Source organism: Ranitomeya variabilis, chromosome 3 (assembly GCF_051348905.1).
Source record: "Ranitomeya variabilis isolate aRanVar5 chromosome 3, aRanVar5.hap1, whole genome shotgun sequence".
Classification (NCBI taxonomy): Eukaryota; Metazoa; Chordata; class Amphibia; order Anura; family Dendrobatidae; genus Ranitomeya; species Ranitomeya variabilis.
The window spans coordinates 256,153,328-256,180,215 of NC_135234.1; the positions used below are offsets into that span (position 1 = coordinate 256,153,328).

The 26,888-nt window shown below is 43.0% G+C and overlaps 1 protein-coding gene across 1 annotated transcript in view; it reads right to left on the bottom strand.

Moving 5' to 3' along the window:
* The window catches only part of TMEM167B (transmembrane protein 167B), a 45,452-nt gene extending 19,556 nt beyond the window's left edge, over positions 1-25,896 (bottom strand). The window contains exon 1 of the mRNA XM_077295411.1: positions 25,738-25,896. Coding sequence (XP_077151526.1) covers positions 25,738-25,747 — 10 coding nt within the window. The 5' untranslated portion in view covers positions 25,748-25,896. The remainder of the gene's footprint in view (positions 1-25,737) is intronic.
* Between the last annotated feature and the right edge of the window lie 992 nt (positions 25,897-26,888).

The following is a 26,888-nucleotide window of genomic DNA, read 5'->3' on the forward strand; positions in this document are numbered from 1 at the left end:
GCAGATCCCCATAACAGTGTGTCATCCACAGATCCCCCATAACAGTGCGTCATCCACAGGTCTCCATAACAATGCGTCATCCACAGATCCCCATAAGTGTCATCCGCAGATCCCCATAACAGTGTGTCACCACAGATCCCCCATAATAGTGTGTCATCTGCAGATCCCCCATAACAGTGCGTCATCCACAGATCCCTATAAGTGTCATCCGCAGATCCCCCATAACAGTGTGTCATCTGCAGATCCCCATAAGTGTGTCACCACAGATCCCCATAACAGTGAGTCATCCGCAGATCTCTCAATAAGTGTGTACCCTGCGGATTCCCCATACCAGTGCGTCACCACAGATCCCCCATAATAGTGTCATCCGCAGATCCCCATAACAGTGCGTCATCCACAGATCCCCATAACAATGCATCATCCACAGATCCCCATAAAAGTGTCATCCGCAGATCCCCCATAACAGTGTGTCATCTGCAGATCCCCATAAGTGTGTCACCACAGATCCCCCATAACAGTGTGTCATCCGCAGATCCCAATAACAGTGTGTCACCACAGATCCCCATAACAGTATCATCCGCTGATTCCCATAAGTGTGTCACCACAGATCCCCATAACAGTGAGTCATCCGCAGATCTCTCAATAAGTGTGTACCCTGCGGATTCCCCATACCAGTGCGTCACCACAGATCCCCCATAATAGTGTCATCCGCAGATCCCCCATAACAGTGCATCACCACAGATCCCCCATAACAATGTTTTTCATTCATCATAGGTGTAGAAAAAGACATGGGCTACACATCTAAAATCATAAGTTGATCTAGGCAAAATGAAACTGAACATGAGGTTCTTAGTTTAACAATCTGATTAGACTATATGAAGCCGCTAGCACATGACGGCAAACCTTAGTGAGCAAAAATATGCGGAACCCCTCTTACAGCCTCTAGCCTTGCAGCATGGGTGCGGTGGGGCACCAGGTACCCACCCTGCTGGTTCATTGTCGCTGTGGTTGGCACATTACTCCACACATTTAAGGCTACGGTATGGTATTTAACGTTATTGGCACACTGAGATTTGCCGTGACTTGGCAGTAGGCTTTATAAGTCTGATCATAATGTTAAAGTAAAAACTTCTTGTTCAGCTGAATACAGTATATTTTTGCCTAACACCACTAGATCAACTTGTGATTTTTGGATGTGCAGCCCATGTGTTTTATACAGCAATAATACCGTATTCATTCATGCTCTCAATCGCAATGCCCCCATAACTATGAAGGACAGAGCTGACAGTTGTTTCACTACTGTATTTTGTTGCAGAAAAATACCGTACAGTTGGCTGCTGCATATTGCACATTTTTCAAGAATGTCAAAGCAGAAAAGGCATGCATATAAAATTCCCTTTAAACTGGAGGTTATAAAATACGCTGAAGAGCATGGGAACAGAGCAGCAGAGAGACACTTCGGACCGCCTCCAACTGAAAAAATGATAAGAGAGTGGAGGAAACAGGAGGATGAGCTGCAAAAAGCAGGAAAAAGCAGATCTGGCCTTCGTAGGCGTGGTGCAAAGTGGCCAGAGCTAGATGTGGACGTAAAAGAGTGGATCATAGGCCACAGAAATAATGGCCTTTCAGTCTCAACGAAAATGATCATATGCGAAGCCAAGCGGATTGCTGCTGAGAAAGGCATCAATGAATTCACTGGATCACCATCATGGTGCTTCAGATTTATGAAGAGATGTGGCCTTGCTATGCGTACCAAAACAAGAATTGCGCAAAAAATGCCACAAGAATATGAAGCTAAGATTCTGTCTTTCCACAAGTTTGTAATTGACAGCAGAAAGAAAAATGGATATGAATTAGGCCAGATTGGGAATATGGATGAAGTCCCTCTAACCTTTGACGTGCCATCCAACAGAACTGTTGAGGCAAAGGGTTCAAAAACCGTAACGGTAAAAACTGCAGGACATGAAAAAAACCACTACACAGTTGTGTTGTCCTGCTGTGCCGATGGCACGAAACTGCCACCAATGTTAATTTTTAAAAGAAAGAACATGCCCAAAGAAGCTATCCCACGAGGAGTTGTTGTGCACGTTCACGAGAAAGGATGGATGGACGAGAATGGAATGAGATTGTGGGTTGATAAAGTGTGGTCCAAACGTCCTGGAGGACTTCTGAAAAAAACAGCCCTGTTAGTGCTAGACCAGTTCAGGGCACATATTAGTGAAAACACAAAAAAAGTGTTTAAAGAACAGAAAACCCATCTTGCGGTAATTCCAGGGGGGCTTACCAGCCAGCTGCAACCTCTCAATGTTTCTATAAACAAGCCGTTTAAAGTCTACATGCGAGAAGAGTGGAATAAATGGATGGCTGCTGGCAATCATGACCTGACACCAACTGGACGCATGAAGAGGCCCACTATCACTCAAGTTTGTGAGTGGGTGAAGACATCATGGCAATCAGTAAAGGATGAAACAGTTATACGTTCATTCAAAAAATGTGGGATTAGCAATGCCTTAGATGGCACCGAAGATGGTATGCTATATGAGGACAGTGATGAAAGTGACACTAATGACTCTGTGGACCTGAGCTTCCTAAACTCTGACAGCAGTGATGAGGAATTCCTGGGATTCACTGACTAGAACATTATGGTGCCTGAGGGTTAAAGTTTCTCCTCACTTGTTAGCCAGAACATGGCTTTTGTCGTTACTTACGGTACATGGGACTGTTCTTACATGTTACCCACAATGCTGCTGTTGACTGCTGTTGAGTCTACTATGTTAAAATAATATTTTGCTATTTAATTAAAGTTTTTTGCACACTATTTGGCTCAAAATATTTTTTTTCTTATTTTTCTCCTCTAAAACCTAGGTGCGTCTTATAATCAGGTGCGTCTTATAAAGCGAAAAATACGGTATTTGAGACCCTACCAACCATTAAGAGTTCTGGCTCCTACAGACCAGTTAGACGATCCTATTTAACTCGTTACCTGCAATAAAGACAGCTGTCTTACATAGTCACCTTTATAAAAGACTCCTGTCCACAGACTCAGTCAGTCAGACTGTAACCTCTACAACACGGGCAAAACCAAAGATCTTTAATATGATGTCAGGGACAAGATCATAGACCTGCACAAAGCTGGAATGGGCTACAAAATCATAAGTATGACGCTGGGTTAGAAGGAGACAACTGTTGGTGCAATAGTAGGAAAATGAAAGAAATACAAAATGACTGTCAATCAACATCGATCTGGGGCACCATGCAAAATCTCACCTCGTGGGGTATCCTTGATCATGAAGAAGGTGAGAGATTAGCCTAAAACTACACGGGGGGACTTGATAATGATCTAAAGGCAGCTGGGACCACAGTCACCAATTAACCATTGGTAACACATTACGCTGTAAAGGTTAAAAATCCTGCAGTGCCCACAAGGTCCCTCTGCTCAAAAAGGCACATGTGCAGGCCTATCTGAAGTTTGCCAAAGAACACCTGGATGATTCTGTGAGTGATTGGGAGAAGGTGCTGTGGTCAGATGAGACAAAAATTGAGGTCTTTGGCATTAGCTCAACTGGCAGTGTTTGGAGGAAAAGAAATGCTGCCTATGACACAAAGAATACCATCCCCACTGTCAAGCATGGAGGTGGAAACATTATGTTTTGGGGTTGTTTCTCTGCTAAGGGCACAAGACTAGTTCACCGCATCAATGGGAGAATGGATGGAGCCATGTACCGTAAAATCCTGAGCGACAACCTCTTTCCCTCCGCCAGGACATTAAAAATGGGTTGTGTCTAGGTCTTCCAGCAAGACAATGACCCAAAACATACAGCCAAGGCAACAAAGGAGTGGCTCAAAAAGAAGCACATTAAGGTCATGGAGTGGCCTAGCCAGTCTCTAGACCTTAATCCCATAGAAAACTTATGGAGGGAGTTGAAGCTCAGAGTTGCCAAGCGACAGCCTCAAAATCTTATTGATTTAGAGATGATCTACAAAGAGGAGTGGACCAAAATTCCTCCTGAAATGTGCGCAAACCTCATCATCGACTGCAAAAAAGTCTGACTGCTGTGCTTGCCAACAAGGGTTTTGCCACCAAGTATTAAGTCTTGTTTGCCAGAGGGATCAAATTCTTATTTCGCACTGCAAAATGCAAATAAATGTATATAATTTATACAATGTGATTTTCTGGATTTTATCTCTGATATTCTCTCTCTCAATGTTAACCCCTTTCTGACATCTGACGTACTATCCCGTCGAGGTGGGGTGGGCCCGTATGACCACCGACGGGATAGTACGTCATGCCCTTTAATGCGACACCGCGACTTAAGTCGCGGTGATCGCATTAAAATTCCGACGCCATCTTACCTTAGGGAAAATGGCCTTGGCATCTCGGGGTATGGCGCCGCCCCCCCGGCCTCCCGATCGCTGTGATTGGCTGTTCAATTCTGAACAGCCAATCACAGCTTTTCTCATTGTTTCAGCCAATCAGATTGGCTGAAACAGTGAGGTCCCAGGCTAGGATCGAGTACCGGATTGGCGCGATCGACGATCACATCGATCGCGCCAATCGCAGGGCACAGCGGCGGTATTACCGCGCTGTGCCCTGCTTCTAACTACGCGCTCCGCAGCCCCCTCTGCCCTGCCTCCTGTGCCATGGCTCCGGGGATCCTGCAGCTGATTGGCGCGATCGATGTGATCGTCGATCGCGCCAATCACAGGGCACAGCAGCGGTGACCAACCTATGACCGGAGCTGTGAGCTCCGATCATAGGCTGGTGCCTAGCAACACCGGCGTCACCAGGGCCTCCCCTGATTGGTGGGATCGATGTGATCATCGATCCCACCAATCACAGGTCACAGCAGCGGTGTGACCGCTCTGTGACCTGTCTCACCTGTCCCTGACCTGTCTGACTGCTCTGCAGGAATCCTCACACTTGTTGAGGGTTCCTGCAGAGCGGTCACGCTGACAGATCCCCCTCCTGTGCTGAGACTTGTGGTGCCACAGTAGCCTGTGACACCATAATTCTCGCTAAAAAAATAAAAGAAGACAGAAGACAGAAGAAAGAAGAGAGACTACAAACCGTAAGTGTTGATACTGCGATCCCGGCCCGATCTTTCTAAACCCCCCCCCCCCCCTTCCCCCTCCACCCCCACTTTGCGCCGCGTCCATCCGTGCCCAAATTTAGCAGCCGAGCGTTGATTGGTGACGCAGTTCACCTATCAACACTCGTGCTCGCTTTTTTTTTTCACCCCCCCTTAGTGCCGCCGAGCGTTGATTGGTGACACAGTTCACCGATCAACACTCGTGCTCACTTTTCTTCTCCACATCCCCGTCCGTGCACCCAGCCGCTGCGTCTAAACCCGTGCCTTTCATTTCTTTTTTTTTCCCACATCCCCTTGCGCGCACCCAGCCGCTGCGTCTAAACCCATGCCTTTCGTTTCTTTTTTTTTTCCACATCCCCGTCCGCGCACCCAGTTGCTGCGTCTAAACCCGTGCCTTTCGTTTCGTTTCTGCTGTTTTAGACTTTTCCTTTCACAGGTATTTTTTTTCCCTATTTGTTTTTTCCTTTAGCTTTTTCTTTTCAGAATAGTTTGCACCAAACACTATCCCCCCCCACACGTACACATAGTTACCAATAAATTACACCCAAGCACCATACTCACAAAAAAAATGTCCCATTCGTCCCAGCAGCGCTATTCAGCGGAGGAGGCATATTCTTTCCTTGCCTCCGACACTGATAGCGAGGGAGAGGATCCCACATTCCTTTACTCTTCAGATTCTTCATTCTCTTCCTCATCTTCCTCCTCGGGTCCTGCGGAACCGCCACGCAGACACCCCAGGAGAGAAGATGACGCAGCACCCACTCCTGAAGATGAACCAGCGCGCCCTTCTTCGGACCCCATATGGACCTCGCCCCCCGAAAATTACGAGCCGCTGATTCCTGATTTTGTGGCAGAATCAGGAATCAAGTTTGACACCACCGGCATCACAGAAATAGACTTTTTTAAAGTCTTTTTCTCTGAGGATTTTGTTAACCTCATGGTGGAGCAAACTAATTTGTATGCTCGGCAATTTTTGGAGCAAAACCCCGGTTCATCATTTTCTAACTGGTCTCCTGTAGACGCAGTTGAAATGATGCAGTTTTGGGGCCTGGTCCTCCACATGGGGATCGTGAAGAAGCCAGAACTTCGGCAATATTGGAGTGATGATATTTTATATAACACTCCAGTGTTCTGAATGGTCATGGTTCGGACGCGTTTTGAGGCCATCCATAAGTTCCTGCATTACAACGATAATGCACGGTGTCCCGCACGAGATGACCCCAATTTTGACCGTCTGTTCAAAGTTCGGCCGGTCATCGAACACTTCAGCAAAAAGTTTGCTAAAGTGTACGTGCCCAAAAGGGACATCTGCGTGGATGAGTCCTTGGTTCATTTTAAGGGGCGGCTCAGATTCCGTCAATACCTGCCCAACAAAAGGGCCAGGTACGGAATCAAACTCTACAAGCTGTGTGAGAGTACCTCAGGGTACACCCACAGCTTTAGAGTTTACGAAGGGAAGGATAGCAGGATTGAACCGCCTGAGTGTCCTTCTATCCTGGGAGTGAGTGGGAAAATTGTGTGGGATTTGGTGCACCCACTGCTGGATAAAGGTTATCACCTCTACACCGATAACTTTTATTCCAGCATCCCACTCTACAAATCCCTCTCTGCGCGAGGTACCGCAGCCTGCGGTACTGTCCGCAAAAATCAGAGAGGCCTCCTGAAGACGCTACTTGGGCAGATGCTCAGAAAAGGTGAGAGCAAAGCCCAATGTAGCGACCACCTGCTGGTGGTCAAGTACAAGAGGGATGTCCTTCTCTTGACCACCATACACGGTGATGGCAGTGCCCTCAGCAGTGTACGGGGTACCTCTACACAGGTCTGCAAACCGGACTGTGTACTGGGGTACAACAAAAACATGGGGGGTGTTGATCTCTTCGATCAACTCCTCCAACCGTACAGTGCTTTGAGGAAGGCCAAGGTGTGGTACAAAAATCTGTCGGTGTACATCGTACAAAAGGCAATGCTTAACGCTTTCCTGCTGTCACGATGTGCACGCCACACCGATATGACGTACCTTCAGTTCCAGGAGGTAGTGGTTAAGGCCCTGATGTTTGACACGAGGGAAGGAGCGGGCCCCAGTACTTCCGGAACTGAGGGTGCTCGTATTGTACCAGGTCAGCATTTTCCGGGGGTGGTCCCGCCAACTGATAGAAAATGTAAGCCGCAAAAAAGGTGCCGAGTGTGCTACAAACGAGGAGTACGCAAGGACACCATCTATCAATGCGACACCTGCCCCGACAAACCTGGCCTGTGTATGAAGGACTGCTTTCAAATTGTACCACACCTCCATGCACTACTAATTTACTTAACAGGAACCAGTGGATTAGTTCCTAAGAGGGGGCACATCTAAGTAAGTTCCATGGGGGTCTAGGTTCCAAAATGATGTCACTTGTGTTTTTTTTTTTACTGTTTAGGCACATCAGGGGCTCTGCAAACGGAACATGACGCCCTCAGAACCAGTCCATCAAAGTCTGCATTCCAAATCGTCACTGCTTCCCTTCAGAGTCCCGAAGTGCCCAAACAGTTTTTTCCCACATATGGGGTACCAGCGTACTCAGAACAAAATGTACAGCAACTTTTGGGGTCCAATTTCTCTTGTTACTCTTGGGAAAAATTGGGGACTGAAAGATCATTTCTGTGGGGGAAAAATAGAATTTTTTATTTTCACGCCGGGCGTCATAAACTTTAGTGAAGCACTTGGAGGTTCAAAATTCTCACCACACACCTAGATAAGTTCCTTAGGGGGTCAAGTTTCCAAAATGGGGTCACTTGTGGGGAGTTTCTACTATTTAGGCACATCAGGGGCTCACCAAATGGAACATGATGCCCGCAGACAAATCCATCAAAGTCTGCATTCCAAAACGTCACTACTTCCCTTCCGAGCCCCGAAGTGTGCCCAAACAGTAGTTTTCTCCCACATATGGGGTACCAGCGTACTCAGGACAAATTGGACAACAACTTCTGGGGTCCAATTTCTCCTGTTACCCTTGGGAAAATAAAAAATTGGGGACTAAACGATCATGTTTGTAGAAAAAATAGGATTTTTTATTTTCACACCCGGGCGTTATAAACTTTCGTGAAGCACTTGGGGGATAAAAGTGCTCACGACTAGTGTTGAGCGATACCGTCCGATACTTGAAAGTATCGGTATCGGATAGTATCGGCCGATACCCGAAAAGTATCGGATATCGCCGATACCGATACCCGATACCAATACAAGTCAATGGGACACCAAGTATCGGAATGTATCCCAGGGTCTGAAGGAGAGGAAACTCTCCTTCAGGCCCTGGGATCCATATTACTGTGTAAAATAAAGAATTAAAATAAAAAATATTGATATACTCACCTCTCCGGAGGCCCCTGGACATCACCGCTGGTAACCGGCAGCCTTCTTTGCTTAAAATGAGCGCGTTTAGGGCCTTCCATGACGTCACGGCTTCTGATTGGTTGCGTGCCGCTCATGTGACCGCCACGCGACCAATCACGAGCCGTGACGTAATTCTCGGGTCCTAAATTCCGAATTCTAGGAATTTAGGACCTGAGAATTACGTCACGGCTTGTGATTGGTCGTGTGGCAGTCACATGAGCGGCACGCGACCAATCAGAAGCCGTGACGTCGTGGAAGGTGCTGAACGCGCTCATTTTAAGCAAAGCAGGCTGCCGGTTACCAGCGGTGATGTCCAGGGGCCTCCGGAGAGGTGAGTATATCAATATTTTTTATTTTAATTCTTTATTTTTTACATGGATATGGATCCCAGGGCCTGAAGGAGAGTTTCCTCTCCTTCAGACCCTGGGAACCATACACTAGGAACTTCCGATTCCGATTCCCGATACCACAAAAGTATCGGATCTCGGTATCGGAATTCCGATACCGCAAGTATCGGCCGATACCCGATACTTGCGGTATCGGAATGCTCAACATTACTCACGACACATCTAGATAAGTTCCATAGGGGGTCTAGTTTCCAAAATGGGGTCACTTGTGGGGGGTTCCCACTGTTTAGGCACATCAGGGGCTCGCCAAACACGACATGGCATCCGATCTCAATTCCAGCCAATTTTAGCTTGGAAAATGTCAAACGGCGCTCCTTTCCTTCTGAGCCCTGCCATGAGCCCAAACAGTGGTTCCCCCGCACATATGGAGTATCAGCGTACTCAGGACAAATTGGACAACAACTTTTGGGGTCCAATTTCTCCTGCTACCCTTGAGAAAATAAAAAATTGAGGACTAAACGATCATGTTTGTAGAAAAAATAGGATTTTTTATTTTCACGCCCGGGCGTTATAAACTTTCGTGAAGCACTTGGGGGATAAAAGTGCTCACAACACATCTAGATAAGTTCCTTAGGGGGTCTAGTTTCCAAAATGGGGTCACTTGTCGGGGGTTTCCACTGTTTAGGCACATCAGGGGCTTACCAAACACGACATGGCATCCGATCTCAATTCCAACCAATTTTACCTTGAAAATGTCAAACGGCGCTCCTTTCCTTCTGAGCCCTGCCGTGCGCCCAAAAAGTGGTTCCCCCTCACATGTGGGGTATCAGCGTACTCAGGACAAATTGGGCAACAACGTTTAAGGTCCATTTTCTCTTTTTACCCCTGGGAAATTAAAAAAATTATTGCTGAAAGATCATTTTTGTGACTAAAAAGTAAAATGTTTTTCCTTCCATGTTGCTTCTTGCTGCTGTGAAACATCTGAAGGGTTAATAAACTTCTTGAATGTGGTTTTGAGCACCTTGAGGGGTGCAGTTTTCAGAATGGTGTCACTTTTGGGTATTTTCTGTCATATAGACCCCTCAAAATGACTTCAAATGTGAGGTGGTCCCTAAAAAAAATGGTTTTGTAATTTATGTTGTAAAAATGAGAAATTGCTGTTCAAATTTTAATCCTTATAACTTCCTAGAAAAAAAATGTTGTTTCCAAAATTGCGCTGATGTAAAGTACACATGTGGGAAATGTTATTTATTAACTATTTTGTGTCACATAACTCTCTGGTTTAACAGAATAAAAATTCAAAGTTTAAAAATTGCGACATTTTCAAAATTTTCGTTAAATTTCCGTTTTTTTCACAAATAAACACAAGTTATATCGAAGAAATTTTACCACTATCATGAAGTACAATATGTTACAAGAAAACAGTCTCAGAATCGCTAAGATCCGTTGAAGCGTTTCGGAGTTATAACCTCATAAAGAGACAGTGGTCAGAAATGTAAAAATTGGCCCGGTCATTAACGTGCAAACCACCCTTGGGGGTGAAGGGGTTAAAATTAACCTACCCATAAAATTATAGACTGTTCATGTCTTTGTCAGTGGGCAAAGTTACAAAATCAGCAAGGGTTCAAATACTTATTTCCCCCACTGTATATGTTGCTCTCACTAGCTATTGATGATCCTGTATTTATTTAAAGCGGTGCCCTCAGACCCACCTTGTACATTATCATAGGAGCAGAATACACCAGAGACAACCAACGTACCCAATTTACAATAAACTGAAATTTTACTGGACAAAATAAAAAATCCTGATGCATTTTTTCCCCAGCATTTTTTGATGGATTTACAACGGAGGTCTGAAACACAGAAGTGAACAAAAGAGAAGGGTATTTATTAACAAGATGAGGATCAGCGACAAATGCAGTTTAAAAGGGTCTTCCTTATGGTCAGGTTTCCCGCCACCCTATTTCCTGTTTCCCAAGGGCAGTGCATTCCTCAAGATTCAACGTCTGGGCTGGTGGCATGAACTGTACTTTCTGATGTTGCTAGCAGAGGCATTGTATATGTGTACCTGATGTTAAACATGGTGCTCTATACCTCCATTATATACAGTGGCATGTAAAAGTTTGGGCATCCCTGGTAAAAAAAATTACTGTTATTGTGAAATTAAGCAAGTTGAAGATGAAGAGATCTCTAAGGCCATGTGCACACGTTCAGTATTTTTCACGTTTTTTCGCTATAAAAACGTGATAAAAACGCGAAAAAAACGCTAACATATGCCTCCTATTATTTTCAGTGTATTCCGCATTTTTTGTGCAAATGTAGCCTTTTTTTCTGCGAAAAAATCGCATCGCGGAAAAAAAAGCAACATGTTCATTAAAATGCGGAATTGCAGGGGATTCCGCACACCTAGGAGTGCATTGATCTGCTTACTTCCCGCACGGGGCTGTGCACACCATGCGGGAAGTAAGCAGATTATGTGCGGTTGGTACCCAGGGTGGAGGAGAGGAGACTCTCCTCCACGGACTGGGCACCATATAATTGGTCAAAAAAAAAAAGAATTAAAATAAAAAATAGTCATATACTCACCTTCGATGTCTTCCCGCCTCTCAGCTGCATGCTGCCGCTTCGGTTTCTAAAGCTGGTGTGCGGTGAAGGACCTGCGATGACGTCACGGTCTTGTGATTGGTCGAGACCGGTCATGTGACCGCTCACGTGACCGCGACGTCATGGAAGGTCCTGAACCACACCGGCATTTATAGGAACGGACGCCTGCAGGTGAGTATAACCATTTTTTTTATTTTTTTTAAACATTCTATCTTTTACTATAGATGCTGCATAGGCTGCATCTATAGTAAAAAGATGGTCACACTTGTCAAACGCTATGTTTGACAAGTGTGACCAACCTGTCAGTCAGTTTTCCAAGCGATGCTACAGATCGCTTGGAAAACTTTAGCATTCTGCAAGCTAATTACGCTTGCAGAATGCGAAAAAAACGGAAAAAAAACGGAAAAAAAAAAATGCGGATTTCTTGCAGAAAATTTCCGGTTTTCTTCAGGAAATTTGTGCAAGAAATCCGGACGTGTGCACATACCCTAAAAGTGCTAAAGTGAACCTAACATGTCAGCAGGATTGTGCACAGTAACCTACAGACATTGTCAGGTTGGCGCCGTTATACTGATTAGAATGATACTTTGGTTGATGAAATCCGTCTTGTGGCTGTTGTTTAATCTGCATTTGTAGTTTTAATGGCTCAGTGACCTGCCATAACCCCATACAGATGAATAATCAGAGCACCACATAAAGCTCTCCCCACAGGTTGCCTGGAAGCACGAGAATCTCATTAACTGAAAACTACAAATAAAGATTTAACCACAAGAAGGTTTTCATCAACCAAGGTATCATTTTAATTAGTATAAAAGGTGCCAACCTGACAATGTAGTTTACGAAGTAAAATCATGCTGACAGGTTCCTTTAAAGATGACACATTTGTATTTTAGGCAAAATATATATGTATATATTTTCATCTTTTATATTTAAAAATTACAAAAAGGAAAATGGGCCAGTGCGAAGGATTGGGCAACCTTCATGGTTAGTACCTAGTAGCACACCATTTTGACAGTTTCACAGCTTTTAAACACTTTTTGTAGACAAACAAGAGTCTTGATTTTTGTTTGAGTGATTTTTCACCCATTTTTCCTTGGAAAATTATTCCAGTTCTGTGAGATTCCTGGGCCGCCTTGCATGCACTGCTATTTTGAGGTCTAGCCATAGATTTTTAATGATGTTCAGAACAGGGGGCTGTGAGGGCCATTGTAAGACCTTCAGATTGAGCCTTCTGAGGTAGTCTATTGTGGATTTGGATGTGTTTAGGATCATAATCCATCTGTAGTAGCCATCCTCTTTTCAACTTCAGCTATTTTCAGATGATGTTATGTTTGCTTAAAAAATTTGTTGAAATTTCATTGAATCCATTCTTGAAATCTACCCTTGAAATATTCATCGTGCCATTGGCTGCAACAGAACCCCAAAGCATGATTGATTCACCCCCATGCTTAATGGTTGGCGAGATGTTCTCTTCCTGAAATTCTGTGCCCTTTTTTCTCCACACATACCTTTGATCATTGTGGCCAAAGAATTCTATTTTCACCTCATTGGTCCACGGGACTTGTTTCCAAAATGTATCAGTCTTGCTTAGATGTTATTTTGCATACTTCTAAAGCTGAATTTTATGGTGAGGATGCAGGAGAGGACATATTTGTGCAGGTGTCTCTGAACAGTAGAACAATATACCACAATTTCAGAGTCTGCTGAATCTATCTGAAGGTCTTTTGCAGGGAAGGGGGGGTTCAGATTTGCCTCTCTAAGGGTATGTGTCCACGTTCAGGATTGCATCAGGATTTGGTCAGGATTTTTCATCAGTATTTGTAAGCCAAAACCAGGAGTGGATGATAAATGCAAAAGTGGTACATATGTTTCTATTATACTTTTCCTCTAATTGTTCCACTCCTGGTTTTGGCTTACAAATCCTGATGAAAAATCCTGACCAAATCCTGATGCAATCCTGAACGTGGAAACATACCCTAACAGTCCTGCAGCTCTCACTGAAATTTTGCTTGGTCTTCCAGACTGTATCTTGACCTCTACTGTTCCTATTAACACCCATTTCTTAAAATTTGAGGTGCGTCTTATGAACCGCAAAACACGGTATGGTGTTCTATACCTTCATTATATACACTGCTCAAAAAACACTAAAATCCCACATCCTAGATATCACTGAATTAAATATTCCAGATGTAAATCTGTATTCATTACATAGTGGAATGTGTTGAGAACAATAAAACCTAAAAATTATCAACGTAAATCACAACTAATATCCCACGGAGGTCTGGATTTGGAATGATGCTCAAAATCAAAGTGGAAAATGAAGTTACAGGCTGATTCAAATTCAGTGGAAATCCTCAAGACAAAGAAATGATGCTCAGTAGTGTGTGTGGCCTCCACGTGCCTGTATGATCTCCCTACAACGCCTGGGCATGCTCCTGATGAGGCAGCGGATGGTCTCCTGAGGGATCTCCTCCCAGACCTGGACTAAAGCATCCACCAAGTCCTGGACAGTCTGTGGTGCAACGTGACGTTGGTGGATGGTGATGGCTGTGCGGCCCTCCAAAGAAATGCCACCCCACACCATTACTGACCCACTGCCAAACCGGTCATGCTGAAGGATGTTGCAGGCAGCAGATCGCTCTCCACGGTGTCTCCAGACTCTGTCACGTCTGTCACATGTGCTCAGTGTGAACCTGCTGGTGTTCTGTGGCAAATGCCAAGCGTCCTGCACGGTGTTGGGCTATGAGCACAACCTCCATCTGTGGATGTCGGGCACTCAGACCATCCTCATCGAGTCGATTTCTAACCGTTTGCGCAGACACATGCACATTTGTGGCCTGCTGGAGGTCATTTTGCAGGGCTCTGGCAGTGCTCCTCCTGTTCCTCCTTGCACAAAGGCTGAGGTAGCCATCCTCCTGTGGGTTGCTGCCCTCCTACAGCCCCCTCCACATCTCCTGCTGTACTGGCTTGTCTCCTGGTAGAGCCTCCAGCCTCTGGACACTACGCTGACAGACACAGCAAACCACCTTGCCACAGCTCGCATTGATGTGTCATCCTGGATGAGCTGCACTACCTGAGCGACTTGTGTGGGTTGTAGAGTCCGTCTTGTGCTGCCACAAGTGTGAAAGCACAACCAACATTCAAAAGTGACCAAAACATCAGCCAGAAAGCATTGGTACTGAGATGTGGTCTGTGGTCCCCACCTGCAGAACCATTCTTTTATTGAGTGTGTCTTGATAATTGCCAATAATTTCTATCTGTTGTCTATTCCATTTGCACAACAGAATATGAAATTGATTGTCAAGCAGTGTTGCTTCCTAAGTGCACAGTTTGATTTCACAGAAGTTTGATTTACTTGGAGTTGTATTTTGTTTAACCCCTTAATGACCGCCAATACATCTTTTAACTGACTTGAGATATAAGAGAATAGCATCCCCATACAGGTGACAATCCAGCATCTGTCGGCTGTATACTATAGCTGACAACTTGCTGCATCAGCCACGATCAGTGTTTGCACCATCCAACTCTGTTTAACCCCTTAGATGCTGCTGTAAATAGTGACTACTTCATTATATATGGTTAACAGAGTGTGGGGGCTTCCTCTTTATCCCAATTGGTACCCTCAGATCATGATTTTGTGGTCCTGATGTTTGCCATGGCAATTCATGACCAAATAGCGGACTTAGAGTCTGACAGCTGTAGTAATCTGTTCAGAAGTTAGAGGCATTTAGGTGGTAAAAATACACATTTTCATTTCAGTCATACCACTTAATTCCTGTAACGCACCTGAAGGGTTAATAAACTACCTGACAGCAGTTTTCGATATGTCGGGTGGTGGTGTTTTTAAAATGGTATCAGGTTTGGGGGTTTCCCAATATATGAGAAACTAAAGTCTCTTCAAACATGGATAAGTCCCTAAAAAAATAAATTTTGTAAATTTCCTTGAAAAAATGAAAAATTGCTTCTACATTTTTAAACCTCCTAAAATGCTAACAAAATAAAATAACATTTTTCAAATGATGCTGATGTAAAGCCGACATGTGGGAAATGTTATTTATTAATGTTTTTCTGTGGTATGACTATCTGGATTAAAGGGATAATCATTCAAATTTTGAAAATTGCTAATTTAACATTTTTCTAAAATTTTTGATATTTTTTACAAATAAACACAAAACATATTGACCTAAGTTTACCATTATCATAAAGTATAATGTGTCACGAAAAAACAAACTCAAAATCACTGGGATTTGTTGAAGCATTGCAGAGTTATTTCCACATAAAGTGACATTGGTCAGATTTCAAAAATTTGGCTGTCACTAAGGGGTTAAGTGTTCCTTTTATTTTTTTGAGCAGTGTATATAGGGCTCAATACCTCCAATATATGGTCAATCAGCGACGGGTACAGTGTGGCCGCAAGATGGCCGCTCCCTACTCCCCTGCCGTCAGTGCCCCCACCATACTCCCCTCCAGTCAGCACTCACACAGGGTTAGTTAATGGCAGCGTTAACGGACCGCGTTATGCCGCGGTGTAACGCACTCCGTTAACGCCGCTATTAACCCTGTGTGACCAACTTTTTACTATTGATGCTGCTGATTGAGACCGCAATGCACTCTTGGGACAGGAGCGTCGCAAGGAGCATCGGTAAACGCCTGGGCTGGATCCGGGGTCCGACGGAAGGTGAGTATATAACTATTTTTTATTTTAATTCTTTTTTTAACAGGGATATGGTGCCCACATTGCTATATACTACGTGGGCTGTGCTATATACTTCGTGGGCAGTGTTATATACTACATCTCTGTGCTATATACTACGTGGCTGTGCTATATACTACGTGGCTGTGCTATATATTACGTGGCTGTGCTATATATTACGTGGCTGTGCTATATATTACGTGGCTGTGCTATATGCTACGTGCGTGTGCTATATGCTACGTGGCTGGGCAATATGCTACGTGGCTGGGCAATATGCTACGTGGCTGGGCAATATGCTACGTGGGCTGTGTTATACGCTACGTGGGCTGTGTTATACGCTACGTGGGCTGTTATACGCTACGTGGGCTGTGTTATACGCTACGTGGGCTGTGTTATACGCTACGTGGGCTGTGTTATACGCTACGTGGGCTGTGTTATACGCTACGTGGGCTGTGTTATACGCTACGTGGGCTGTGTTATACGCTACGTGGGCTGTGTTATACGCTACGTGGGCTGTGTTATACGCTACGTGGGCTGTGTTATACGCTACGTGGGCTGTGTTATACGCTACGTGGGCTGTGTTATACGCTACGTGGGCTGTGTTATACGCTACGTGGGCTGTGTTATACGCTACGTGGGCTGTGCTATATTTCTCTGCTGTATCTGTGCATCATGAATCGTGATATGTGTTAAAGAGGGGTGCCCACTGAGACTCTTTCGCCCGGGGCCCTCAAAAACCTGGATCCGGCCCTGGCTTCACTGATTGTGTGAGGCTGGGCGTGACCATTCAGCGACAGTCGCAGTCCGCACGCGAATTGGCGCGGAATTTGAACCACGCTTCGCTAATTGGTCGCAGCCGGCCGGCCGAATCCTTTGTATAAATTGCATTATTCTGAAAACTTCATAAATAAACTACATACATATTCTAGAACTAGCTGTTTCCAGCCAGCTAACGCTCGGCACGCTCATTGCGATCTAATTAACGCTGCTGGTGATTAAACTAAAGTAAATGCTTCCCTTCTTTCGGTCACTCAGTTGATATAAACCTTGTGATATCTCTCTCTGTCCTTATCAATCTGCTCAGGTGTTTGTTGTTGATAACCAATCCTACGATTTAGTCGATATTGTTGTTGTTGATCAGCTACTGCATCGCTGTCCGGATTTTCATGTGGCCTGTGAGATGGACCTGGCGACTCTTCTTCGCTCATTTTGTTTGGGAGAATGCGGATGCAATTAAATGAACATTTACCTTGGCTGAAGCGGTTGAATTACATAGAAAGGAAGTGCTGAGTGTAGTAATGTGGGGGGGCGGAGCCTCGTGTGGTAATGTGGGGGGGCGGAGCCTCGTGTGGTAATGTGTGGGGACGGAGCCTCGTGTGGTAATGTGTGGGGACGGAGCCTCGTGTGGTAATGTGTGGGGACGGAGCCTCGTGTGGTAATGTGTGGGGACGGAGCCTCGTGTGGTAATGTGTGGGGACGGAGCCTCGTGTGGTAATGTGTGGGGACGGAGCCTCGTGTGGTAATGTGTGGGGACGGAGCCTCGTGTGGTAATGTGTGGGGACGGAGCCTCGTGTGGTAATGTGTGGGGACGGAGCCTCGTGTGGTAATGTGTGGGGACGGAGCCTCGTGTGGTAATGTGTGGGGACGGAGCCTCGTGTGGTAATGTGGGGGGACGGAGCCTCATGTTGTAATGTGGGGGTGCGGGATTTCTGTGGTAATGTGGTGGGAGCCGGATTCAGTGTGGTGATGTGGTGGGGGGCTGGATTATGTGTGGTGATGTGATGGAGGGCGGGATTATGTGTGGTCATAAGGTGGAGGGGCGGGATTATGTGTGGTAATGGGGTGGGGGGGCGGGATTATGTGTGGTAATGGGGTGGGGGGGCGGGATTATGTGTGGTAATGGGGTGGGGGGGCGGGATTATGTGTGATGATGTGGTGGGGGCGGGGTTTTGTGTGGTGATGTGGTGGGCAGGCGGGATTATGTGCGGTGATGTGGTTGGGGGGCGGGATTATGTGTGGTGATGTGGTGGGGGGGCGGGATTATGTGTGGTGATGTGGCGGGGGGCGGGATTGTGTGTGGTGATGTGGTGCGGATTGTGTGGTAATGTGGTGGGGGCGGGATTGTGTGTGGTAATGTGGTGGGGGGCGGGATTATGTGTGGTGATGTGGTGGTGGACGGGATTGCGTGTGGTGATGTGGTGGGGGGATTATGTGTGGTGATGTGGTGGGGGGGCGGGATTGTGTGTGGTGATATGGTGGGGGGCCGGGATTGTGTGTGGTGATATGGTGGGGGGCCGGATTATGTGTGGTGATGTGGTGGGGGGGGATTATGTGTGGTGATATGGTGGGGGAGATTATGTGTGGTGATGTGGTGGGGAATGGGATTATGTGTGGTGATATGGTGGGGGGGATAATGTGTGGTGATGTGGTGGGGAATGGGATTATGTGTGGTGATGTGGTGGGGGGGCGGGATTGTGTGTGGTGATATGGTGGGGGAGCGGGATTGTGTGTGGTGATGTAGTGGGGGGGCGGGATTATATGTGGTGATGTGGTGGGGGGATTGTGTGGTGATGTGGTTGGGGGGCGGGATTGTGTGTGGTGATGTGGTGCGGATTGTATGTGGTGATGTGGTGCGGATTGTGTGTGGTAATGTGGTGGGGGGGCGGGATTGTGTGTGGTAATGTGGTCGGGGCGGGATTGTGTGTGGTGATGTGGTGGGGGCGGAGCTACTGTGCAAGGGGCGGGATTAGCGAGTAATCACGGTGCCTCATATATATATATATAGAGATACCCGAAGCGTTCGAATCGGGCCACCATCTAGTGGTGTTATATACAATGCTCTATACCTCCATTATATATGTGTACATGGTGTTAAATACAGTGCTCTATACCTCCATTATACATGTGTACATGTTATACAGTCATGGCCAAAAGTATTCACACCCCTGCAATTCTGTCAGATAATACTCAGTTTCTTCCTGAAAACGATTGCAAACACAAATTCTTTGGTATTATTATCTTCATTTAATTTGTCTTAAATGAAAAAACACAAACGAGAATGAAGCAAAAAATTGATAAATTTCACACAAAACTCCAAAAATGGGCCAGACAAAAGTATTGGCACCCTCAGCCTAATACTTGGTTGCACAACCTTTAGCGAAAATAACTGCGACCAACCGCTTCCGGTAACCATCATTGAGTTTCTTACAATGCTCTGCTGGAATTTTAGACCATTCTTCTTTGGCAAACTGCTCCAGGTCACTGATATTTGAAGGGTGCCTTCTCCAAACTGCCATTTTTAGATCTCTCCACAGGTGTTCTATGGGATTCAGGTCTGGACTCATTGCTGGCCACCTTAGAAGTCTTCAGTGCTTTCTCACAAACAATGTTCTAGTGCTTTTTAAAGTGTGTTTTGGGTCATTGTCCTGCTGGAAGACCTATGACCTCGGAGGGAGACCCAGCTTTCTCACACTGGGCCCTACATTATGCTGCAAAATTTGTTGGTAGTCTTCAGACTTCATAATGCCATGCACACGGTCAAGCAGTCCAGTGCCAGAGGCAGCAAAGCAACCCCAAAACATCAGGGAACCTCCGCCATGTTTGACTGTAGGGACCGTGTTCTTTTCTTTGAATGCCTCTTTTTTCTCCTGTAAACTCTATGTTGATGCCTTTGCCCAAAAAGCTCTACTTTTGTCTCATCTGACCAGAGAACATTCTTCCAAAACATTTTAGGCTTTTTCAGGTAAGTTTTGGCAAACTCCAGCCTGGCTTTTTTATGTCTCGGGGTAAGAAGTGGGATCTTCCTGGGTCTCCTACCATACAGTCCCTTTTCATTCAGACGCCGACGGATAGTACGGGTTGACACTGTTGTACCCTAGGACTGCAGGGCAGCTTGAACTTGTTTGGATGTTAGTCGAGGTTCTTTATCCAACATCCGCACAATCTTGCGTTTAAATCTCTTGTCAATTTTTCTTTTCCGTCCACATCTAGGGAGGTTAGCCACAGTGCCATGGGCTTTAAACTTCTTGATGACACTGCGCACGGTAGACACAGGATCATTCAGGTCTTTGGAGATGGACTTGTAGCCTTGAGATTGCTCATGCTTCCTCACAATTTGGTTTCTCAAGTCCTCAGACAGTTCTTTGGTCTTCTTTCTTTTCTCCATGCTCAATGTGGTAGACACAAGGACACGGGACAGAGGTTGAGTCAACTTTAATCCATGTCAACTGGCTGCAAGAGTGATTTAGTTATTGCCAACACCTGTTAGGTGCCACAGGTAAGTTACAGGCGCTGTTAATTACACAAATTAGAGAAGCATCACATGATTTTTCGAACAGTGCCAATACTTTTGTCCACCCTTTTTATGTTTGGTGTGGAATTATATCCAGTTTGGCTTTAGGACAATTCTTTTTGTGTTTTTTTCATTTAAGACAAATTAAATGCAGATAATAATACCAAAGAATTTGTGTTTGCAATCATTTTAAGGAAGAAACTGAGTATTATCTGACAGAATTGCAGGGGTGTGAATACTTTTGGCCATGACTGTATATAGTGCTCTACACCTCCATTATATATGTGTACATGTTATATATAGTGCTCTATACCTCCATTATATGTGTACTTAGTGTTATATACAGTGCTCTATACCTCCATTATATATGTGTACATGGTGTTATATACAGCGCTCTATACCTCCATTATATGTGTACATAGTGTTATATATAGTGCTCTATACCTCCATTATATATGTGTACATAGTGTTATATATAGTGCTCTATACCTCCATTATACATATGTACATGTTATATATAGTGCTCTATACCTCCATTATATAGGTGTACATAGTGTTATATATAGTGCTCTATACCTCCATTATATATGTGTACATGGTGTTATATATAGTGCTCTATACCTCCATTATAGTGGTGTACATGGTGTTATATATAGTGCTCTATACCTCCATTATAGTGGTGTACATGGTGTTATATATAGTGCTCTATACCTCCATTATATGTGTACATGATGTTATATATAGTGCTCTATACCTCCATTATATATGTGTACAGTGTTATATATAGTGCTCTATACCTCCATTATATAGGTGTACATAATGTTATATATAGTGCTCTATACCTCCATTATATATGTGTACAGTGTTATATATAGTGCTCTATACCTCCATTATATATGTGTACATGGTGTTATATATAGTGCTCTATACCTCCATAATATATGTGTACATGGTGTTATATATAGTGCTCTATACCTCCATTATATATGTGTACATAGTGTGATATATAGTGCTCTATACCTCCATTATATGTGTACATGATGTTATATATAGTGCTCTATACCTCCATTATATATGTGTACATGTTATATATAGTGCTCTATACCTCCATTATATATGTGTACATGTTATATATAGTGCTCTATACATCCATTATATATGTGTACATGTTATATATAGTGCTCTATACATCCATTATATATGTGTACATGTTATATATAGTGCTCTATACCTCCATTATGTGTAGTGTTATATATAGTGCTCTATACCTCCATTATACATGTGTACATAGTGTTATATATAGTGCTCTATACCTCCATTATATGTGTAGTGTTATACAGTATATAGTGCTCTATACCTCCATTATATATGTGTACATGGTGTTATATATAGTGCTCTACACCTCCATTATATATATGTACATAGTGTTATATATAGTGCTCTATACCTCCATTATATGTGTAGTGTTATATATAGTGCTCTATACCTCCATTATATATATGTGTACATGGTGTTATATATAGTGCTCTATACCTCCATTATATATGTGTACAGTGTTATATATAGTGCTCCATACCTCCATTATATACGTGTACATAGTGTTATATATAGTGCTCTATACCTACATTATATATGTGTACATGGTGTTATATATAGTGCTCTATACCTCCATTATGTATGTGTACATGGTGTTATATATAGTGCTCTATACCTCCATTATATATGTGTACATAGTGTTATAGTGCTCTATACCTCCATTATATATGTACAGTGTTATATATAGTGCTCTACACCTCCATTATATATGTGTACATAGTGTTATATATAGTGCTCTATACCTCCATTATATATGTGTACATAGTGTTATATATAGTGCTCTATACCTCCATTATATGTGTACAGTGTTATATATAGTGCTCTACACCTCCATTATATATGTGTACATAGTGTTATATATAGTGCTCTATACCTACATTATATATGTGTACATGGTGTTATATACAGTGCTTACACCTCCATTATATATGTGTACATGGTGTTATATATAGTGCTCTATACCTCCATTATATATGTGTACATGATGTTATATATAGTGCTCTATACCTCCATTATATAGGTGTACATGGTGTTATATATAGTGCTCTATACCTACATTATATATGTGCACATGGTGTTATATATAGTGCTCTATACCTCCATTATATATGTGCACATGGTGTTATATATAGTGCTCTATACCTCCATTATATATGTGCACATGGTGTTATATATAGTGCTCTATACCTCCATTATATATGTGTACATGGTGTTATATATAGTGGTCTATACCTCCATTATATATGTGTACATAGTGTTATATATAGTGCTCTATACCTCCATTATATATGTGTACATGGTGTTATATATAGTGCTCTATACCTCCATTATATATGTGTACATGTTATATATAGTGCTCTATACCTCCATTATATATGTGTACATGTTATATATAGTGTTCTATACCTCCATTATATATGTGTACATAGTGTTATATATAGTGCTCTGTACCTCCATTATATATGTGTACATGGTGTTATATATAGTGGTCTATACCTCCATTATATATGTGTACAGTGTTATATATAGTGGTCTATACCTCCATTATATATGTGTACATGTTATATATAGTGCTCTGTACCTCCATTATATATGTGTACATGTTATATATAGTGCTCTATACCTACATTATATATGTGTACATGGTGTTATATATAGTGCTCTATACCTCCATTATATATGTACACATGGTGTTATATATAGTGCTCTATACCTCCATTATATATGTGTACATGGTGTTATATATAGTGGTCTATACCTCCATTATATATGTGTACATAGTGTTATATATAGTGCTCTGTACCTCCATTATATATGTGTACATGGTGTTATATATAGTGGTCTATACCTCCATTATATATGTGTACAGTGTTATATATAGTGGTCTATACCTCCATTATATATATGTACATGTTATATATAGTGCTCTGTACCTCCATTATATATGTGTACATGTTATATATAGTGCTCTATACCTCCATTATATATGTGTACATGTTATATATAGTGTTCTATACCTCCATTATATATGTGTACATGGTGTTATATATAGTGCTCTATACCTCCATTATATATGTGTACATAGTGTTATATATAGTGCTCTGTACCTCCATTATATATGTGTACATGTTATATATAGTGCCCTATACCTCCATTATATATGTGTACATGGTGTTATATACAGTGCTCTATACCTCCATTATATATGTGTACATGGTGTTAGATATAGTGGTCTATACCTCCATTATATATGTGTACATGTTATATATAGTGCTCTGTACCTCCATTATATATGTGTACATGGTGTTATATATAGTGCTCTATACCTCCATTATATATGTGTACATGTTATATATAGTGTTCTATACCTCCATTATATATGTGTACATGTTATATATAGTGCTCTATACCTCCATTATATATGTGTACATGTTATATATAGTGTTCTATACCTCCATTATATATGTGTACATGGTGTTATATATAGTGCTCTATACCTCCATTATATATGTGTACATAGTGTTATATATAGTGTTCTATACCTCCATTATATATGTGTACATGTTATATATAGTGCTCTATACCTCCATTATATATGTGTACATGTTATATATAGTGTTCTATACCTCCATTATATATGTGTACATGCTATATATAGTGCTCTATACCTCCATTATATATGTGTACATGGTGTTATATATAGTGCTCTATACCTCCATTATATATGTGTACATAGTGTTATATATAGTGCTCTATACCACCATTATATATGTGTACATGTTATATATAGTGCTATGTACCTCCATTATATATGTGTACATGGTGTTATATATAGTGCTCTATACCTCCATTATATATGTGTACATGTTATATATAGTGTTCTATACCTCCATTATATATGTGTACATGTTATATATAGTGTTCTATACCTCCATTATATATGTGTACATGGTGTTATATATAGTGGTCTATACCTCCATTATATGTGTACATAGTGTTATATATAGTGCTCTATACCTCCATTATATATGTGTACATAGTGTTATATATAGTGCTCTATACCTCCATTATATATGTGTACATGGTGTTATATATAGTGCTCTATACCTCCATTATAGTGGTGTACATGGTGTTATATATAGTGCTCTATACCTCCATTATATGTGTACATAGTGTTATATATAGTGCTCTATACCTCCATTATATATGTGTACATAGTGTTATATATAGTGCTCTATACCTCCATTATATGTGTACATGGTGTTATATATAGTGCTCTATACCTCCATTATATGTGTACATGGTGTTATATATAGTGCTCTATACCTCCATTATAGTGGTGTACATGGTGTTATATATAGTGCTCTATACCTCCATTATATGTGTACATAGTGTTATATATAGTGCTCTATACCTCCATTATATATGTGTACAGTGTTATATATAGTGCTCTATACCTCCATTATATATGTGTACATAGTGTTATATATAGTGCTCTATACCTCCATTATATGTGTACATGGTGTTATATATAGTGCTCTATACCTCCATTATATATGTGTACAGTTTTATATAGTGCTCTATACCTCCATTATATATGTGTACATAGTGTTATATATAATGCTCTATACCTACATTATATATGTGTACATGGTGTTATATATAGTGCTCTATACCTCCATTATATATGTGTACATGGTGTTATATATAGTGCTCTATACCTCCATTATATATGTGTACATGGTGTTATATATAGTGCTCTATACCTCCATTATATATGTGTACTTAGTGTTATATATAATGCTCTATACCTCCATTATATATGTGTACATGGCGTTATATACAGTGCTCTATACCTCCATTATATATGTGTACATAGTGTTATATATAGTGCTCTATACCTCCATTATATATGTGTACATGGTGTTATATATAGTGCTCTATACCTCCATTATATATGTGTACATAGTGTTATATATAATGCTCTATACCTCCATTTTATATGTGTACATGGTGTTATATATAGTGGTCTGTATACGTTTTCTCTGCACGGTCTCCGGTAATGAAGACTCCGTGGATTTCCTCCCTTATTACGTGGCCAATCCCTCATACAGTAATGCCGCGTCCGCACTAGTATAAGTATGTGCTCCGTCTGCACGGGCGCCTATCAGACAAGCACCGCGGTGATCACCGAGGACAGACGCGGCACTCGTCACCCCATAGTTACATCCCAGGCGCTCGTTTACCGTTCGTCATTGTGTACGGAATCCTCTTCCTGCCCCTCCACCACAATAACACATACTAATGACGTCAGAAGACACGGCAGCAAAGGTCACGTTACAGGACTGTCGGCAACGGAAGGCTCGAGTGTTCAAAGAGCTTTTTCAGTTCGCGTTCTCGCTGCTGTTGTCACTGAAGTCAGTGGCTGTGTATGTGGTCTGAGCAGCCTTACGCCCCCCGTGTTGGTTTTCAGTATTGCATTGCTGTTCTTTTCCCGGATAATAATTAGCAAGCTGGTGTTTTCTCTGATCTGCCCCAGCTCCGGGTGTTTCTCTTGAAAGAATTGGCTTCTCACCATTGTACCAATAAACGTGAGGAAAATGTAAAAGTAGTGAGAGCGAGAATCCTCAGCTAATTCCCACTTGTGATGCAATCGGACGAATGGAGTCCGATAAAAAATCGGATTGAATTCAGACCAATGCTAATCTATCGTTGTCTTCATCTGCTTTTTTTTTCCAGCGCAGTCCACGATCACAGTAGGAGCCGATAGGATAGAAGAGGTGGATTACATAGAGTAAATACTGTATTTTTCAGACTATAAGACGTTCCTTTTCCCCAAAAAATTTGGGAGGAAAATGGGGGATGCGACTTATAGTGCGAATGCAGGCTTACTAGGGGGTTGTGGGCAGAGGTGTGGCGATGCTGCGGTGGTGGGCAGTGCAGAATGCACCCGAGCAAGGTCCCTTCTTCAGGATGCCGGCAGCAAAATTGTGGCGGCGCCACGTCCTGGTGTCCGCGGTGAACAGAGTATATCACCGGTTTCCTTGCGGCCATCTTCCGTGGGCTGCGCGTGTGCAGATTGAAATCTCGGCGGCACTCTGCTTCAGGAAAATGGCCGCCAAGATCTCAATTTGCACATGCGCCATTTTCCTGAAGCCTTCACAGTTTCAGGAAGATATCCGCAACGAAACCGGTGATGCGCTCGGCTCTGTTCACCTTGGACATGGGACCGCAGCGTCACCACATTTCTGCCGCTGGCATCCTGAAGAAGGGACCCTGCTCCATGATCCGCAGCATTGCCCCACTTCTGCCACCGCCGGCATCCTGAGGATGGGACCCTGCTCCAGCTCTGCCTCACCACCAACACCGGACCCGCAGCATCGCACCCCAGCACTGC